The sequence below is a fragment of the Ixodes scapularis genome, unplaced genomic scaffold (genome assembly GCF_016920785.2).
Source record: "Ixodes scapularis isolate PalLabHiFi unplaced genomic scaffold, ASM1692078v2 PGA_scaffold5__190_contigs__length_132052651, whole genome shotgun sequence".
NCBI classification, from domain to species: Eukaryota; Metazoa; Arthropoda; class Arachnida; order Ixodida; family Ixodidae; genus Ixodes; species Ixodes scapularis.
The window spans coordinates 35,708,170-35,728,285 of NW_024609880.1; the positions used below are offsets into that span (position 1 = coordinate 35,708,170).

Here is a 20,116-nt window from a genome sequence, read left to right on the forward strand (position 1 = left end):
CGATGCACTTTTCTTGACTTAGTGTGCACGAATCAACGTGCAACGGTAGCAACACCTCTTAACAAAACCGCAGTGCTCGACGAGATGGCGAATCAGAGAAGGCCTACGCTGGGCAAAGATTGGAAACTGCTGCGTCAGAGCTCAAATTCGACTCAAGCCGAATGGACGCAATCGTCGTGTCCGATCTGTACCTGCCGTGTTGGCCTTCTCTGATGACGCCATCTCATTCGGCACTGCGTCTTTGTTATCTAGGAGGGGCTGAGTGCATGTAGAGAGGGCGTTTCCCAGCTGCGACAGAGATTGTGCCCTCGCGAGTTCCTGTATCATAAAGAATCATATCGATTGGGTGTCGGAAAGAAATCGGAACTGGACTGAAGCAAGATATATTGGGTACCCCTGGGAGTGGCGGCTGCATTGTTCAAACGCGAGCTATTACTCTGGTGGCGCCGCTGAGCCTAGTGTCCGAAGCAAGAAATACTGGGTATCCCAGGAAGCCGTGATCGCGTAACGTGCCAGTAGAGCGAAAGCTACGGCCCTGGCGGGCCAATCGGAACGTGACTGCCTATCACCGGAGCGCGCCTCAACTCCGAAGCGTCATGCTCCAATATGTGTGACTTGCGCTCGTATACGTCGCGCATTTCGAAGCATTCGGCACGCAATGTGGGGCTTATCGTTCGCCGTTTGCCAAGTTACAACGAGATAGGGTATAACCGTGCGCTCTCACCCTGCTGACGCCGCCTGGCCGTTGCCGGTTGCCTATAGTTATCCACTTCGCTTCGTCATAAGTCAGAGTGCTGTCAAGGGCTCATACAAACACGGACACACACACTAAAAGCTCAAAGTCAAAGAGCATATATTTACTGCGCCTCATTCGTTTAGAGCCGATTATAACGCACGCACAGAAATAATACCAGCACCGTGACGTTGCGCTTTTGGCGTTGCTTGTTTGACTGTCTCGGCTCGCCTCAGTGGCACTTTGATCTGACCCGAGGTTAAACAAAGTATGGACAATGCCCGAGACAACAGAAACGATATGATCTGACTAAACTCGTCCAATGGACGAGTTTAGTCAAGTATTCTATAGCAATTAACGTTCCATAACTTCTTTTTAGATAACCGGATTTTTTTTAACTCGAATTTTCCACCGACACTTTACTTGCCAGGGTGTGTTCACCTGTGTCTCGGCCGCTGGTGAAGCAGTATGAATCGTTTGGATAACAATGCGCGCAGACACCGCAGCGTAACGGTGGTTTTTGCTGAACCCCGGTACCTGGAAAGGGATACATAAGAGCACGTTCTCGCTTGTTGTTGTCTTTCATTTTCCTAATATCGTGCCCGTTTTTCTTTAGCTCTCTTTCTCGTGGCCCCAGCTAACAGCAACGCAGAGCTGTATGACCCATCTGATGCCGGTGCGCTCCTCATCCCGCGGTCGCTCTGTTTTCCTTCCCTCTGTTGTGCCATATATCTGCGCAGGGAGACTACCTGCGGAAGCGCTCTATCGACCGTGGCGGCGGTCGCACAACATAGCAGACTATAGTTTTTAAGCAGTGATAGAGTGCAGGCGAGCTGGTAATTAATCGGCATCTTGTAGACCCTGAGATGGGGAACGATAAAAAAAAAATGGACGAAAACAACAAAATCTTAAACGTAGCTGAAATTTATTGATTCGAGCACACCAATAAATAGACTTTCAAACAAATGGAAAAGAGAAAAGGAAAAAAAGAACTCAAACGCGTAAACAAGACGATCAACGAGTTCGCCCCAGACAGCATGAGCCACTCTCCGAGTTATTGGTGGGCTTTTTAAGATTTTGTTGTGTTTTTTTTTTCGTTTTTTATCTCAGGGTCTACAAGATGCAGACTATATCTTTATCTGACTCTGCTTGTATGATACGAATAACAAGTTTGGCTCATTCGCTTTTCCATTATCATCCGTCTCTATGGCCTTCTTCATCCGTCACAAAGGGAATTATTGTACCAGTCACGCGTAAACAAGTGTATTGGTAATAGCAATACAAAGTGCACCCCCCCCCCCAAAAAAAAAAAAAATGAAAATAGTTTTTTTGCACCGAAAAAATAAACCACAAATCTCCAAATGCTTATTCTCGGCCCCAATGTAGCGGTAGAGGTTCGAACCAGACGCAAAAGTTTCAACCCGAACCGATATCTGATATTCAAAAGTTATATGGGATTTCCTGGAAATGTCAATAAAAAACTGCGGCCCATTTTTGCTCGTTTTCGGTTTTTGGCGCCATAGAGCTCCATGTATTCGAGAGTTCCGTCGGCCGCCATTTTCCATTTGAGGTTTTCTGAAAATCACTTATAACTTTTTGAAAAAGATTTCGGTTCGTGCTGAAGCTTTGACATATGGTTCGGACGGACCTCTAGCGCTACCTTTGGGCGAAGAATAGGCATTCGGCGACGCATAGTTCACTTTTCCTGCGAAAAAGAACCCTGTAAGTAACTGATAAGCGCGTTTCGCTCTATCTGAGCCCCGAGTGAGCGTCCTCCCCTCGAAGCAGAATGGAATTGCCCGGAGCGCTCGCAGCGCCCCCGCCAGCCACCGCCTCGGCCACGCGCTCCCAGTGGGTCTTTCATATTGCCGGAGAGTGTACGTAATTCAATTTTTCCTAGATAATTTCCACCAGCACTCCAGTCTCCTCTTCGTTGCCGGTACTTTTTTATGATCCACCCTTCCATTTTCTCCAGCGAAACCGAGGGCCACCGGTACGTTTGTTGCCCCTTCGGGAGGGGCAGGACTAAGCTCCTTACATCTTAGAATCACATGCTCAATTAATTGTTTCCGTCTCCTCTTTACATACTGCGCACGTTACATCTGTGTCTTCAAATTTGGAACAGCGGAGCGCTAGCTCCTTCTTGAATTATCGAATAAACTTTCCTTCTTTATTTGTTGCTTTTGTGTCCTATAAGCCGTTAAAGCTGCTTTCCCCTGCATTTTCTCCTCCCACATCCATGATACTGAACCGAAATTTCGACTTCACAAAACAAGCTTGGACGGTTAGGCGGGACGCTGCAAAACCCAAAAGCATCACTCATACAGCGGTACCTCTAACGGATCCCCGTATTTTTTGGAAAAGAAGTGCGCGATTGACAACAGCCGACGAGCCCGACGAGACAAGTCACGTAACAATTCTCATTCCCTCTCCTCCTCGCTACGTCCCGTCGAGCTGATGAACGGATGCGAGGAGGAAAGAAGCGAGGCCGCATCTCTCCCCCTCATTCTCAAATTTTACAGGAGAACAATGACGTCAAAGGACGTCCCTTAATCGCGCCCTTCTGTTCCAAAAATACGGCCATCCGTTTTAGATATCGATGTATAAATAATGTTTTGGAGTTCGTAACGTCTTGTTCAGCGCTTCTACGGCCTTATTTTGCAAAATCCAAATTTCGGTTCAGTTTTCCTCTGACTGAATTGTCCACTGAACCTGTTTGCTCCTCCCCATTGCCCGTTTGCAAGATTTTCATCCTAAGCTTTCCTGTCTGCTTCGTCCATCTCGTGTTCAGACTCCTCATATAGAGGTATTTATATATTTTATGTGCAGGTGTCCTCCATGTCTTTTAGTCTTCGGTCAAACTTTAGCTTTCTCACTGCCTTTCTGCTCTCAAACGATGACCAGCCCATACGCAATCCCTCGTTTGGAGAGTCCCCATGTGCCCCTAGAGCTGTCCTGCCAACGCTCCTTTGTCCTATCTCCAATTCCGCCTAAACTTCAGAACTCGTGTACAAAACTGCGTTACCAAAGGTCAACCCTTATGCCATTCCTACTTTCCATACTCTCCGCACCACTTCGTATCAAATTTTCATCACGCCCTGTGCTTCATAATGGCCGAATTCTTTTTGCCCTTTCCAATTATATGTCTCTCATATTCCTCAAGGTGTTTCTTTCCTGCGTTGATCCCCACTCCCAGATACTTGTACTTGTCCACCGTATCTACCTCTATGTTATGTATCTTTAAAGGATCTCCCTTGATGTCGTTAAAAAATTCATAATTCCAGATTTTGTTCCGCTGAATTCAAATAGGAGAGCGTCCTCTTCCAGACCGCAGATTCCGATCAATTTCTGCAACTCTTCTCGGTTATCTGTCAAGGGTACAACATCATCTGCGTACATTGGGCCTGGCAACTTCTGCATGACTGTTTTTCCTCCCTCCATGTACGATATATTGACGCCCAATTCACTTCTCTCAAAGTCTTTTCTCCATTTTACTGAAAGTTAAATATATAAGGAAAAGCTAGGCGACGGGGCATCCTTGCCCAAGCCCACGCCTTATTGGTTATTGCCGCTGGCTCTATTGCTTCAGACTCCCATGTTATAGTTGCAGTATTATCTATCTACACTTCCAGCAAAGACCTCACCAATTTCATACTTAAACCTGATTCCTTTAGGGGTGTTCACAGAATTTCCCGATTTACACTATCGTATGCTCTCTGTATGCCTAAAAATGCCACTCATAACGGTCGTTGGCTTGTCTGCGCTATTTCTATACATTGCGTGACCGCATATAAGTTATCTTCTAGTCTGCAGTCCTTGCAAAAACCATTCGGGAGGTCTCCTAACATTTCTTCTGTTTCTGCCGATGATCAGGCTAGATGAAAATACTGCCTCGAAATCTGACGCCTTAGGATGACTCTGTAGACGGGCAGTTTTACGCAGGTCGACCGCTAACATCTGTTGTTTATTTATACGTGGCCTTAACAACTGCACAAAAACACTGAAAGCGAACAGCGTAATCCAATGTACAATTTACACTACTCCCTTTAAACGTAAACGAAACTGAAACCATATACAAAACCGGAAGTGATATTTTGCTGAGGCGAACCGGAACCGAAGGAGCTCCAGCCTCCTGGTGGCTTGAACTGGCGTTCGTTAGCTTTGTATCGCATCTTCAAAACTGTTGCTCATGGTATACGATAAGTAGCTGACGACACCTGAGCAGCGCTACATCAGCGCTTCGATTCACATGAGAACCGGCCTTTAACCGATCACGCGAAAACCCCGGGAACCAAATTGTACGCACTCCAAAGTTACACGTAACTCCAGAAAACGAAACCGAAACCGCAGGACACATTTCCAGTCAGAGATTTGCTTACCCAAGATGCATCGCTTCGTGGGCTTTGTGGTTGTTTGAATCGGGGTGGACGCGAGTGGGATGGTGTCTCGGTTTTCTTGCTTCGGTTGGTTCGGTTCGGCGACAGCCCGACTGATATGTGTTCTTTTGTATTTCCTCGCCGTTCCGACGACTCGATGCGAAGCTGATCGACGCCTCCTGGGCTGATACGCTGCGGGGGCGGCAACGACCGCTCAGTGGAGATTGGACGTGGTCGCGTGGTTTCTCGCGTTGTTGTGCATATTTCGCCGGCATTCTCCGATGGCCCGTCGAGTGCCGACAGGCTCGCGCGGTGACACCGACGTCTTGAGTGCGGCAGCAAGCGCCATGAAGGGCGTGTTGGGTTGGATCGAGCGACCGTCGGTGTCGGCGCGCTACGACTTACTCTGCCAGCAGGACTTCGGCTACCCCGACGTAGTACTGGGCAGCGCGCCGTCGCTGGGCTCCGAACTAGACTTCTGCACGGACGCGGGAGACGCCCCTGAGGAGGTAACGAAAACCTCGAACGCTGCCTCGAACTCCTTGCTTGGCATGGCCCAAAGAAACGGCGTTGTAAAGTTTTGGACAACGTGCTTACACCTTGGTATTGTCTCGAAAGTTTGCCTCTACGGCTTCATGGAAATTCCAATTGCATTTTCTTCGGACGAGAATTCAACGGTCCTTTGTTCAAGTCTAACCATAATGAACTCTGCTCTGGTTAGCGAAGTGCAACGGTAGATTTAAGGTAAAATGCCATTTTCGGACTAACCAAACTGGTTTACCCGTCATTTAGCATTTTTCGAGTTTGATTATTGCTACAGACCCCTTGCAAGGATGAACTTTGACAGGGTGACATACTTCTGACGTTTCAAGGGCCGTCGTTTTCTGTCCTGTACCGCCTTATCTGCAGCGTGACACACCTAGTGGAGTAAAGAGACAAATAACTGCCCTTTTTAGTTGAACCCGATTTTCGTTGAATGGCGCAGGATCACAAAACATGCTTGAAGTTCTGTCTGAATGAAGTAATGGTACGCCTTTGTCATGTCTTGCTTAGCTTGTTACCTGTCTTACAAATTCAGTATCTGCTCGATTTGTTCATACTACCCTGCAAAGTTTTAACAAAAATTAACCTAGCGATGCAGGCGAGTTGGTTATGCATGTTGAAAAGTAGTGAAAGCGCACAATAAAGACGAAGACGGAGAGACAAACTTTGCCTCTCAGTGTTCGTATTCATCTTTATTGTGCGCTGTCAATACTTTTTAACAACAATGTCGGCATGACTTAGCAGTCAATGAAAGCTGAGACCCCGATGAACCAATGCGTGAGGGTCATAGGAGTGTATCAACTCTGTGCACTCTTCTCATGTAGAGCTGTCACTTGCTTTGCTCTATCGCTCTGATTGGGTCACAGAGGCCATTGCTCTTGCCTATTGCAAGGTTATTCTGAAATGGAGCATATTTGTGTCATCCGCTCCAAGAGCAATAAACTTGGGACCAACAGCAGTTTCTGCTAACTTACCCGCCTGCTCGTGTAGCGGTGACATTGACTTAAGAATCTATGTCAGAATATTTGTCAGGACTGCAGGTTCCGTTTTTCCCACTTCAATTGGTTGAAAGTAATTTCGTTCTTGGAGTAGGACTGAACACAAATGTTGGAACATCTCTGTGACAGGACATATACTTCCATCAAGGATGCAATTAGACTATAACAAGCTAGATCAGTCTGCGATATATATTTCTTTGCGACTTGAATGCTTTTTGACGAGCAATCGAGCGGCTAGTGTTTGTGGTAGTGGCTCAATTTTCCTCTTTTGTATGTGTTTTTTTCTTTTATTCCTGTGACAATGTGCCCCTTTTTAGGCTTACTTCGGTTTCTGAACACATAGAGATAAAGATTATTATTATAGAGCTGCATGTTTATGCTAAACGGGCTAAGCAAGGATGGAGAAGCACATACTAGGAATCGGAAAGAAAAAAAAAAGTTTTTCAGTGCGAAAATGAATTATGCATTGCCAAACACTCTGTCTCCACCCATATGTGGCCCTAGCAGTGTGGACCAGGTGAAAAAGTTTCGGGGCTTGATGTGAAATGCAAGAACTGTAAGCGATTTTCAGACATTTTTGCAGTAAGAAAATGGGGACTGTTTTTGGGTAGCCAACAAACTTCACTGTCCTGCATTCGTGAGCTTCATCGACTGCTATTTCCTCGCACCTTGTCCTGTTGTCACCTCCTACTCTGTCCTTGTCTTAAAAAGTTTTACCCGTAAAATGTATTAAGACCAACTAGTCCAATTAGCCATTTAAATTCTGACTAAGTATGGCAGAGAGAACAACTTGACTTGAGTAAAAGTAGAGGTGACTCATGAACTAAAGGGCAATTAATAATTTTCGGTTTTGGCCCCCTCTGTGGTCTCTTCCCCAAGAACATTTAGAGCATCACCCAAAGCCTCATTTGCTTTGTAACATAAAACCTAAATGTTTGTTTTCATTCATTGTTATTTGACCTTGGCAATATTATTAAATAGTAAAGAAAAACACTTTACTTTTTAAATAATTTGTTTCCACTGCTTACCTAAGTAGACAGAACCTGAATTTACCTTAGACCATTGTTGCCAACTCAAAAATCAAAAACCTGCTAAAGGAATCCCTTAATCAAATAGATGGTGCAGACACTTTCAATCCTGAACTGTAGGGTGCTGTTTCACAAGCCTTTTTCATGGTTTCGACAGACCTGTTCGTTTACCTGAAGAAATATGGTAATAAATATATAGGTCTATTATTATTATTATTCAACATACCCTTAGAGAGTTGGATGAGCGTGTTGACATAGATAATATACTGAAAGCTGTCCTTGTTCCTCTATTTTGTATAGCTTTTATCATATTATAAAATACCCTTGTTTATCGTGAACAAGAAAAAGCAGCTTCTTGGCATAAGCACTGATAATGCTCAATAACATTCACATTGGAGGGTGTAAAAAAGGAAGCAGGTATAGTCGAAATTATCTTTACGACACACATCCGGTCAGTTATCAGATAGCGTAGAATTACCGGACACTAATAACATGTTGTGAAACGATAAGCTTTACTATAGCACAGCATAGAAAATAGGCCCACTTTTGTTTACACGAGAACAAAAAATTGAAAGGGCCGAGGGAAAAATGCAAACATCACTGAGCAAAGAGTAAGCATAGGGGAAGGCAGAGGTTTGATAGAGTGCTGCGAAACATTTTGCCATCAGATATGGTGACTGTTCCAGTATTTGATGGCACTGACGAGTTAAAGAAAAGCAGATGTGGAGCCACAAAGGCTTCGCAGCTTTTGCAGCATTTCTTGCAGATACTCCCTTCAGCATTAAAGAAATGTGTGGGTCACATTGACTGGATTTGATAAACTGAATACGGGGAAATTACTTAATTGTTGACAAGAGGGATAAAACACAAGGGGATATATTGAGTATTTCAATTCACTTTGTCCAATTAAAAGTTTGCATGTGTGTTATCAGTTATGTGATGCAGTTTTACATGCATTTTGAGGTATCCAGGGGAATGCAATGGATCAATGTTAACTGTGTTGATATGAAGAAGCCAGGATAAATCATAGGTAAGGTGAAAACCTGGATATTTGAGGCAACATAAAATGAGAGGAAACATAATTTTAGATATAGAGAAAATATTAAATACTGTTTTGAGAAAAGTGGTAAGTATAATTTTCCCTCGATAAAATAATATGGTCATAAGTCTGACTTGTTGGGTCAGCTTTGAAACCCTTGTTAAGCAAGTGTTAGGAAGCCGTCAAACTGCCATTTTAGCAGTGTTGGAGACCATTTATTACTGTTTAATACTTCCATGTGCTTAGGCTTTAACATTTTTAGCCTAAATGGGAAAAAAAATAATATACAAAAGTATTTTTAACATTGGTTTTAAATTTTCAGGTCAGTATTTTTTGGTACTGTATGACACAGGTAACCAGCTGATTTGCATTTCTTCCTTTCAAGTATTTGAAAAGAATCTTTATTTTGGTTTAATTAACTTTATATGAAAAATTTGCTGTCCAGGTAAAGAACAAAAGGTATACGGAATCTGACAAAATAAAACCGAAAACGCAGAACCCTGCATATATGTTCCCTATAACCAATTTAATTTTTATGAAGTTGCACAAAAATCTGGATGTGCTCTATTTATCCACTGTTGGTGGTTCTGGTGAAGGTGTCGGTAAGGTCTTTCGAGACACCTCTGGTCATGGAACGTCCACCTAACGAACACCCCCTATTGACACCGGGAAATGTCCATAAGGGGGTGTCCGTTAGGTGGACATGTTTTTGTTTAGCCTCTCCACTTTGAGCGAGCCAATCAAATATTGCACTAAAAAATAGCTTTATAAAAAAAAAAAAAAAAAAACTTGTACGTTAACTTTTTGCTAGCCCTGTAATTGATCATTGAATGCAAGCACTGTTAATTTTTTTATTGATCTGTACAGAGCTTAAAAAACAATCCTTTTCGGGTTTTTTTTTTTCAGCTGCCACTCGCGGCGTTGAGTTTTTACAGTGGTGGTGGTTTTGAAATCTCATTTTAAGATGAAAGAGAGGAATGAAATATGACATCATTTTAGGAGGTTGTTTGAGATGGTCACATTTGAGCGGTTGCTTGAGCGTAGAGAGCCAAAGGCTCTTTCATGAACAGAAACTTTCAGTGCAACGGCGTATCACCACAATTTAGGGGTGGCTAATTTAGACTGGGTCCTACATTCTGGTAGCACTTCATAGTTGCCCGACTCTCAGTGATAGTAGCTAGGTTAGTGGCTATTTGCTGCCTTGCCAACTCGGTGCAGGGCCCGGTCACAAAGACAGTGATTTGATTACTGTGCCAAGGTGCTTACCCTTCTACACTCTGCTACATTTTGCCGAAATGTGACGAATTTGCGCCAACATTGCACCAAAACAATATTTTACCTTATTAATATTGAAAATATAACTGACACCCTGCTACACGACCTTGTCGTCATGTTAGGCTTGTCTGAGTTTTCAGAACTCCCGATTATCACCTTATATAACATTCTACTCGATTTGGTATCTGTATCAAACACTGATGGTAGCCCAAAGTCGCGCAATATTTCTCGTGTTTGTGCTCTGCTCTGATAGATTAGGTAGCTTCGTTCAGTGCGCTTCTCACTTGGCACAGGTGCGCAGAGGTGAAGCGAGAACCGCAAAGTAGGCATCGTAATTTTGCTTTTCTTGCCTCACCGCAGCGCGGCAGCCGTGCACTAAAAAGAAAACACTCCTCTAGAGCAGGACAAAAAAAAAGTGATATGGGTTGATATAACAACTCCACCTTGCAGTGTAAACTGAATACGACTGCTGCTAGCATATGACAGACTTCAACATTCTGACAATCTTTTTTTCAAACTCAACGTTTAGCAAGGGTACTTGTGCGCTTGCGGGGAGAGATATATGGACGGCTTTATAAGTTTGTTTTTATGTCAGCTTTCTTGTTTAGTTATCACCTTTGCATAGCTTTTATCTGTGCAATGGCACTGCAAGCAGAGTAAATTAAAACTAAATTAGCTAGAGAAAAGGATGGAAACTTGCGATGAAGCTTGACGAGTTCCACTGAATGGTTTCTAAGGTTAATTTATCATTACATGCCGATTTTTGTTATCATGAAGTTCTACATATAAAAGTTAATTATTAATAATCAAATGACAAAAGCTTTGCTTTTATTTGGTTTAATAATTGTTGTTTTATTACAACCTTTAGGACTTCAATGAAACACCCTTTTAGGTGCTCAGTATTCTTTTCTAACATTATTTCCATGATGTGTAATTTGGTTTACCTTTGTCCCCGTACCTAAAATAATCATTCACAGCAGTTCAATCTGTTCATCACTTAGCACAGTGGTTCACAAATGGGGGTCCGCAGACCCTTTGGGGTTCCGCGATGGCATCCTAGGGGTACGTGAACCCCTGTCTCATCAGTCAAGCCCTGCAATTTAAGTTGTCTTATTTCACATTGAGAAGAAACGTTTAAATTTTCGGATGAGTTCTCTCATGTGTATGTGATTAAGATAAGTCTACTTCCTGCTAGAAAATAGTTATATTCATATATAAAATTATTATCATGATTAATCTATACCTTTCTATTCCTCTCACCCAAAACAAGGTCCTCCATCTCCTTTGGCTATCTACAAGGGGTCCACGAAACATCAATGGTTGAGAACCACTGACTTAGCATATTTTTGTCATGCCTGGTACTTCTATGTGCAATTAAACAGCTACCTAGTTCTGTGTTTAAGGGAATCAAACCTGTCGTGCATTGATGGTAACAAAAGGTTCCATAGAAGTGAGAAAGCAAAGCATGCAATGTCTTTTGATAGACAGGTCAACATGTGAATTTTAACATATAATATTCACAGTGCTGGGAATGAAAATTAAGTGTGTACTTGTGCTCCAAAAGTTACTTTTGGTGCTCCAAAATGATTCTCACCAATCACACCACTGCAAAAAGCTACCATAGCAGTATAGAGAAGTTTGGCGACCAGCATAGCGAAGGACTCAAACACTGGTAAAATGAATCCCTTGAGGATGTGTGCAGTTGGTTGTGCTGATAACGTGCCCTTTAGATTGCGCTGAAAATGTGCCCTGTTGGTTGCACTGAAGATGTTCCCCATAGGTTGTGCTGAAGATCTGCCCTGTTTGTGCTGAAGGTATGCCCTGTTGATTGTGCTGAGGATGTGCCCTGTTGTTGCACCAAAGATGTGCTGCCCAGTAGGTTGAGCTAAAGATGTGCCCTGTGGGTTGTGCAGGGGATGTACACTGTTGGTTGTGCTGGAGATCTGTCCAATTGATTTTGCTGAGGATGTGCCCTGTTGGTTGTGCAGCGTCGCCATGACCGGGAGGAGATTCGGCGCAAGCTGGCCATGGACACGGACGTGGAGGAAGTTGAGCGCCGCAAGCCCAGCCTGACGTCCAGGCTGCAGGGCAGCAAGAGTCTCCAGGTCTGCTTCATGAACCAGACCTTGGAGGACCCCAGGGAACAGGAGGAAGATCAACAGCAGCAGCAACCTTCACCACCACCACCACCACCTGCGGCACCTCTCCAAACAACAGTAAAAACGGCAAGACTCTTAAAGATCACTAGCATGTCAGAAGAGGAGACAAACCTTTTGTGAACCCTTTAGTTTGTCAAGGAGTGTTTCTACCAGTACGTGGAACATTTAGTAAAATGGCATAAAAATAGTCATGATGGGTCAAATGAAGAGGTGAGATGAACAATAATTTTAGTGGACATCATTCATTATATTTGGCAGATTCCGGTGGGCACTGTTTTTGAACAAAGACTGCATTTCTAGTTTCTCAGAGCATGTGGATGTAAGAAGGTGCATTATAAATGAAAGGCAAGATGCAATAGTACCTAGTCTGGGAGCACAAAATGCCATTCTCAATGTCATAATACTGATAGCATTTTTATGTAAAAACTGTCATCTCTGCATAGTCCATTGCTAGGTTCCTTTTGCAGGTCATAAAAAATGGCCTGCCATGTATGAGAAGTTGCTAATGCCCTCAAGTGAACCATTTTTAATAGGCAGACTTTCAATGCATGCATTTGGGAATATTGTTATAGAATCTTACCAGGCATTCGGTCCAAAGCTAAATGCAAAGTGTGTTCTCTTTGGGACACTGAATGGCAAATACTTTTTGCCCACTTTCCATGATGCAAAGGTCTATGGCATTGTTTCTAAAATGGGGGTCCACAGACCCCTTAAAATCCCCAAAGGACTTCTTGGGATCCCCAAAGCCTTCGAACGATGGTCAAGTCTAGCAATAAAACAGTTTTTTTTTCTGTTGATGCTGGCTGTCCCACAAAGCTAAACAGATCAAACTATGTGCACTGAGTGAGTAGGGTTGATTATTATCTATTTCAGGGTTTCAAAATTTGTTCTCACGCATTTAGTAAAATTTTTTCATTTATCTTTTTGTCAAGGTGCAGGGTCCCCCATCACTTTTGCGAATTTAGAAAGGGTCCCTGAAACATCAGCAGGGTGTCTAGTGACCGGGAAAACCGGATATTGTCAGGGAACTTTATCGTCAGGGATATTGTCAAAAAGTGAGCACAGTCACGGGAAATGAGCCGGAAACGCCATTGAGTGCCCTGAGCAAAGACTTGGGGACTTGGGGACAGAAAAATAGGCAATAAATTCTGCTTAGAGCTGAGCGTGGGCTCTGCTCACCCGATGTAGAGTGTGCTGTCCGATGCAAAGAGAACAGCCAACAAATCGAGTCCAAGCCTTGGATTGGATTAGATTGAGAGCGCAACACTAGGCTAGATCCAGTTAAAGCTACTAGATTTAATAACAAATGGGAAAGCCGCAGACTTTAATCTAATCCAAGCTTTAAGCCGAAAGTATCCGAAAGTGTGCATCTGGCGGCCATGCTGCCATTTGGTTAAGGCTTATTCACACTATGCATCTTTTCAATGCGCAACAGTTTAGCAAAACCGAGATTTTGCGAATTCGGTTTGTTCACACGTGGAGTTTGACGCGCGAAACCTGCGACGTATTGAATCACGAGAATTTCGCCGAACCTTGTTATCTGCACCAGGAATATCAAGCGTTTCGCATAAAAATTATGTGAAGTATGCACAATGTGAAGAGACAGCCTGCTTTATTAATACCACTCAATTAACTTCGTCAGATTCGGCTCACTGGGTTTACTAGTCCTGCCAAACCTGGTGAAGACCGTGAATGTCAAAGAACAGGCGGATGATCTTGAAGCATTTCTGACATTTTTGCACCGTTAAAAGAAAGTTACACCCAGTCATCATGTTTATATGTGGTGCTTCTGCTCATCGCAACTGTTGATGAATCTGCACCATACCACCAACCCATACTGCTAAAGTGCCATTCACACACTTGCAACTGGGTAGGACCAAGACTCATATTGCCCATACGCACCGCTTCTCTGCTTGTCGCTCGCCGCCATGTTTGGTTTCTTTTTTTGGCTTTGACTCAGATATGGAATCGGCCAAAATTCAGACTCCTCCAAAAGCTCGCTCCGCCTCGATGATCAGACGTCATAGCGAAGTCGAGCGGCCATTGGCAGCATCTGCGTTTCTCCTTCAGGTGATTGACAGGCCTCGGTGAGGTTTCAGCAAAAGATTGCTCCAGAAGCAAGGAGCACGCGCCACTTTTTCAGTCCTGTTCACACGGGTAATTTGTTTCCCAAAACCTAGTTTCGCGACACAAGATTCGCCGGCAAGATGCATCGTGTGAATAGACCTTTACTGACGTGTGTGGTTGAGCATCGTGTTTTCATAGTGTTTCCGGAAGTGGCCTCTTCACTGATGATGTCGGCGGCAAGAAAGCGCTCGTTTAATCCGAACTGGACGAACCCGAATATTTCGGAATACGCAGGTTGAATTAAGCCCGTGCAAAATCATCCTCGCAGTGCTCAAATCTCAATGCCTTCTGTTGTAGTGGTTTTATATATTTAACCGCCTCTATAGTGGTCAGTGAATTTCTCCTGAAATTGTCAGGGAGAATTTGGAAAATCGGGGAATTTAAAAATAATTTGCTAGACACCCTCATTAGAGGTTAAAAACCACTGGTTTACTTATACCCTGGTATTTTAACCCTTTGGAGTCATGTGTTGGGTGACCCCCAACAAAAAAATATTCAGGTTCTGGTCAAATGTCGGGGCTCCCCCGACAGGCCCATTTCTCCTTTGCGGTCAGGTGTCGGGCGCGCCCCGACAATTTCAACTTGCGCCGTCTGTCATCGGGAATGTAAACTAGACTTTCTTAGTTTCTTTGCCCTCCGAAAGGTGCCGCAAGTGACACTACAAATTTTTTTAAATTCTTTTTGCGAAATGCGCGGGCGGGAATGTTGCGCGCCCTTTTACGAGTTCAACATGGCAGCCTTTACTCCATCCGCATTTTACAGAAAGGCTTGTGACTCAAGTGACAGTGAATGTGATTTTAGCGGAGAAGACACCTATGATCCAAACGAGGCCTCTGAAATAGTCTCTGATGAGTCTTCAGAGAGTGACGGTGACAGCACCGAGAGTGATGAGGAGACGTGCGCCGACGCCGTCACGCACGTCTATTTGTTTGGTTGCTGGAAGTGGGAGACGTAAACAGCTACATCCTCTTCTGCCTCAAAAAAATCAGCCAAGGCGAGCAACCGCCACGGCACCTCACGTTTCGGAAGGCATTGATAAAGGACCTTGTTGGAAATGTCCCCAACCAGCCAAGGAAACGGGGCGCTCTTCCAATGGAGACTGCGAAGAGAGACTGAGTGGAAAGAACCACTTTATTTATAAACTCGATGGAAGCAAAAGCAAGGACTGCACCGTCTGCAGCGACAGAAAAACCAAGGGGCAACGGCGCGAAACAGTGTTCTACTGCAAAACCTGCACTCGTCAACCTGGCCTGCACCCTGGCGCTTGCTTTAAAAAGTACCACACGCTGCGCAAGTACCGCTAGCATTTCAAGAACTAAAAGCACCCAGGAAAATGCAGAGTTATTTTCAATTGAACATATTACTATATTAAAATAAAAACGTTGAATTTGAAGTCACTTGTTGCTTCTATCACCTTTGCATAAACTAATTCTGACCTGAGGGGCCAACAAGGAGAAAACTCACATGACCCCAAAAGGTTAAGATGTTACAGCCCCCAATGATTGTCTTGCGTCTCCCACTTTGCGCAATGCTATTCTCCTATATCTGCACCTCCAGACACTGGAAAATATATTAAAGAGAGAAGTGGAGAGCTATACTGTGTATGTTGTTGGTTAATAAAAGCAAAACAACTCTCCCCCCCTCTCCCCCCAAAAGGTTCTCTGCTTACCATGATTGTTACTCTCCTCCTCGAAACGGGCAGGGGCGGGGTTCAAGCCCAGGGTTCCTTTGTTCTACGGGGCGAGCCTTTGCTCCACATGCTTAGAGTTACTGTGTTTTAACAGACTTGGCCACCGATCTTCCAGTCTTTTGTGTAAGGAAGGTGTAAGCAAGCACCTTTATTGTGAGTTCTATAATCCACAAACCAGGGAACACAATTGTCACTCCATTGTACGACCATTGCTGAAAGTTGCGAATGATGCCTACAAAAACAGAATATCTCAGAATGTCGGGGAATGTTCTCTACAGTTTCTTGTTTTATGTGTGATGCATGTTCACACGAACACGTGCAGTCTGGAACTGACTTTAATGCTCTAATCTTAGGGCAGACTTGTGTGCATATGTCTCATGCTGAGAGGCTTGCTTTTCCACACAGGTGGTAGAGGCCAGTGCCCCTGGCCCCGCCCGGAGACCCTCGCTGTTGTTTGGGCGACGCCGTGTGTGCCGGCAGCCACCAGAGGGCGAGGAGGCATTCAGCGTGCGTCAGGCGCGTCTGCAGGCGGAGGCCAGGATGGCCCTGGCTCAGGCCAAGGAGATGGCCCGCATGCAGATGGAGGTTGAGAGGCAGCAGCGCAAGAAGTCACCCATCGCCGAGATTGTGAGTCACTTCACTCCCTCACACTTCACACATGCACTGATATCAGTGCTAGTGTCAGTGCTGCATCAGTGCTAGTACCAGTGCCACATCAGTACTAGTTTCAGTGCTGCCTCTGCACTATAGCATCAGTGCTATTGTTAGCACTGCATTGGTGCTAGTGTCTCCTGCATCAGCACTAGTATCAGTGCTGATATCAGTGCTGTATCAGCACTAGCATCAATGCATCAAGTATAGTTGAGGGGACGCTGCACTTCTTTCCATAAAGCAGTTTTTTTGTTAACTGCCTGGACAGATGTCATTAGATGCACTTTCTTGAAAAAAGAAATGAACAGAGTATTTACGCCTCGAGACGCATTTGGACTTTGGAGCGACTCTGTCTATTTGTGCACACTAGCTCAGAACTTTAATTTAGAGATCAAATGTCAAGATAGGAGTCATTTTCTGAGCCCCTCACTGGCTGGAAGTTGACAAAGCAGAAAGGTGCCTCACCTTGCTGTGCTGTGACAGCCCCTGGGCAGCGAACAGCAGTCACCTCGGCCAGCTGCTATGCTCTTTTCCTTCTTACTATGGATTGCAGAGGGCGCTGCGAGCCAGCGAAGCCAGTCTAATACCGTGGGAGTGTCGTGTGGCCTTGAGAAGCGGCACCACGATGCGGGGGGCACGTAGGCACACGATGCATTTACAGTGCTGGATTGGCTTCGATGATTTGTAGCGTCCGCCGTGGTTTATCGTAAGATGAAACAGGATATAGTCGGCGCTGTGCCGTTCAAAAAGGACACCTTGCGCAGGCCATGCCACCAATCGATCGGGGACTATCACTGCGTCACAGTTCGGCAGGACGACATTCCAGCACGAGATCGAATCCAACGATTGCAGCTGCAGACTGTCCTGAAGTTGCAAAAATTGTGCATGCTAAAATGGCGCTACCTGCCGTAACACACTTCTTTCCTTGATCGGTGTCAGCTGCAGAAAAGCACGTGAGAGAAACGTGGAAAGGAGGATCGATCCACCTTCAGCCCGTTCGCCCCTTCGTTGGCCCGTCTGAATAGAGTTTTGTAGCTTAACTAATGCATTTTATTTTTCATTTTTTTCTAGTAAAGTGCATTTTGTGACATGTGTCCTATCCAGGCAGTTAAAAAAAAATCTTTGTGGGAAAGGGGGAGGGGGGCAATTTGTGTACAACGAAAATTATTTACACTTTTGAAAGTGCTACCTAAATGTAAAACTGCGCACACGCGATGCGGAGGAGACGATCGTTTCATTTGTCGGCTGCTCTTCCGGGCTGGTAGTCGCAGTCAGAGCATTGGCCCTTCCAATTCAGATGTTTAGCACATCTGCGAAGTTATAGTAATAATAGTAATAATAATAATAGTGTTTATTTCCACCATAAGATTATGGTGGCGATCAGGAAAAAAGCCATGAGGTACAACTTGACGGGTTCCAGTTTTCGGTAAATACCACTTAACTCCGAAAATTACCTCCCCAGAGATGGTTTGATTGAGGTCGGGGAAAACCGAAGAACCCTAAAATTCAGTTGTCCTCGAATGTGTAAAGAAAACTCGCCTTTCGAAGGAAGAGGAAAACTTACCTACAATTTTATTGTGTGTCAACCTAGAACAAAGCCTCCATTGAACTGTTTGTGAGGCTGCTGCTTTCTTTGGAACCACATCTCTCTTATCTCGTTCCCTTCTTTCGTCAGTGTTGGGGCGCTTTTTAAGTATCGGGGTTATGCGCACATTCCGTTTAGGTCGAGAAACCCCGTTCCCATGACCTATTTTCTTTGACGTAAGCACCGATAGGACGCCAGATTTTTCTGCCGATCCCTAAAATTTGCACCTAAAAACAGAAGATCTGCAGGACAAAAAATTAACCCTCAAAAGAACGCCCTAGCATTTGCAGAAAAATGTAAGTGCCGAATACACTAAGCTCTAGTTGTCACGTGACATACAATATTTTCCCGCTAATTTTAGTGGATGGTGGTACACATACCAACCTTGGGATTGTGTCGTGCAACACTGTAATGCAGTGTCACGAGACACTTGACTTTGTGGTGTCATGTGATACTGCACTGTCGAGTTAGTCGCTTGACACTGTGACGTGAAGTTAACTGGTTTTGTGACACTATGACATCAAGTTACGTTAGGTAGTCACATGACACTGACGTCAAGTTACATAGCCGTGTGATACTATGACATCAAGTTACGTTAGGTAGTCACATGACACTGACGTCAAGTTACATAGCCGTGTGATACTATGAAATCAAGTTTGTTGTCACACGACACTGACATCAAGTTACGTGGTCGTGTGACACTATGACATCAAGCTGTGTGGTCGTGTGAAGCTGACATCAAGTTACAGTGTCCCACAACGCAGTCACGTCAACTTACACGGTTACGTGTCACTGCAAAGCCAGGTCACATGACCACGTAACCTAGAGTGGCACCAACTGCACACCCGCCCATGTTATGTTTTTGTCGCAACTCTCTGTGCCATTCTAGACTTAGAAACCAGCCCATAAACGAATTCTGCTTCAGCGCCGTAATACATGAGGGGGATCAGTGGCCGAGTGGTCTAGCGCACACCAGTTCGGAGCACGTGAAGCAAATGCCCATGCTGCAGAACCCAGGATCCTGGGCCCAATCCTTGCTCATGGCTGTTTCGATCTGGGCGAGCGTCGTACCGGCGTGCGGTCGTGTATCACTGCTGCGTGGTAAAGGTAAAGGCCCCAGGGTAGCGGTTGTACTGCACTGGCTAAATTGCTCATCTACAGCTGAGACACCAGACACCCATTGAGGCAGACTAACTTCCGGCTGTATAAACATACACACAACAATTTGCTTTGCCCTAATTTATGCGTGTGATGTTGCTCGTTGGAACTGAGGAATAAAACTGGGCCTGATACATGGTGCGCGTAGCGTGTCTACTGCAATGACCAAGCGACCCTTGACCTCCCGTGGCAGGTTGGCATTGCATTCCCCGACGGTCGCCACCGGCTGAGCCGCCAGATGCTGACGGACATGAACGTGGCACAGCTGCAGGTCATCGTCAACGACCTCCACTCGCAGATTGAGAGTGAGTCCTCTACAGTCAAGACGGGAGAGGGACTCCATAGGGTGGCTTTACATGGCATACTTCTTGCTCGAAATCTTGCCGGACGCCATGATGGTGAACTTTTGGAGTATATCCCTTTCTGTGTGGAGATGCAGCGTTTTTCGGCTGCTGAGCCTTTTTGCGTCGCAATCGACTGCATACCCTGGAGCAGTCGACGACGCAAAGGACCATTGTTCGGTACTCAATCTTTATAGACGCCGGTTTTGTTTGGACTTAAAGGGACGGTGCAACGATTTTTAGAAGTTTGTGTTCGATTAACTGCGGGAATTAATCTGAGTCGCCAGTAGTATGAAGAAGAGGAAACCATTTTTTTTTTTGTGCAAGCTAGTTTTTATTTTAAATGGAAGAAAACAAATCAAAGGTCCAAAAACCCCTCAACTCGCACGCCGTTTTTCGTGCGACGTCTCTAA

The 20,116-nt window shown here is 44.8% G+C and overlaps 1 protein-coding gene across 4 annotated transcripts in view; it reads left to right on the top strand.

Moving 5' to 3' along the window:
• Positions 1-20,116, top strand: part of LOC8038802 (IQCJ-SCHIP1 readthrough transcript protein) — a 104,123-nt gene that overhangs the window by 68,560 nt on the left and 15,447 nt on the right. For 2 of the 4 annotated variants that reach the window (XM_029982769.4, XM_029982772.4), the window contains 3 exons: positions 11,981-12,217; positions 16,374-16,595; positions 19,556-19,667. In XM_029982769.4, coding sequence (XP_029838629.2) covers positions 11,981-12,217; positions 16,374-16,595; positions 19,556-19,667 — 571 coding nt within the window. The remainder of the gene's footprint in view (positions 1-11,980; positions 12,218-16,373; positions 16,596-19,555; positions 19,668-20,116) is intronic. The other 2 variants (XM_029982770.4, XM_040499335.2) reach the window with 1 other exon arrangement.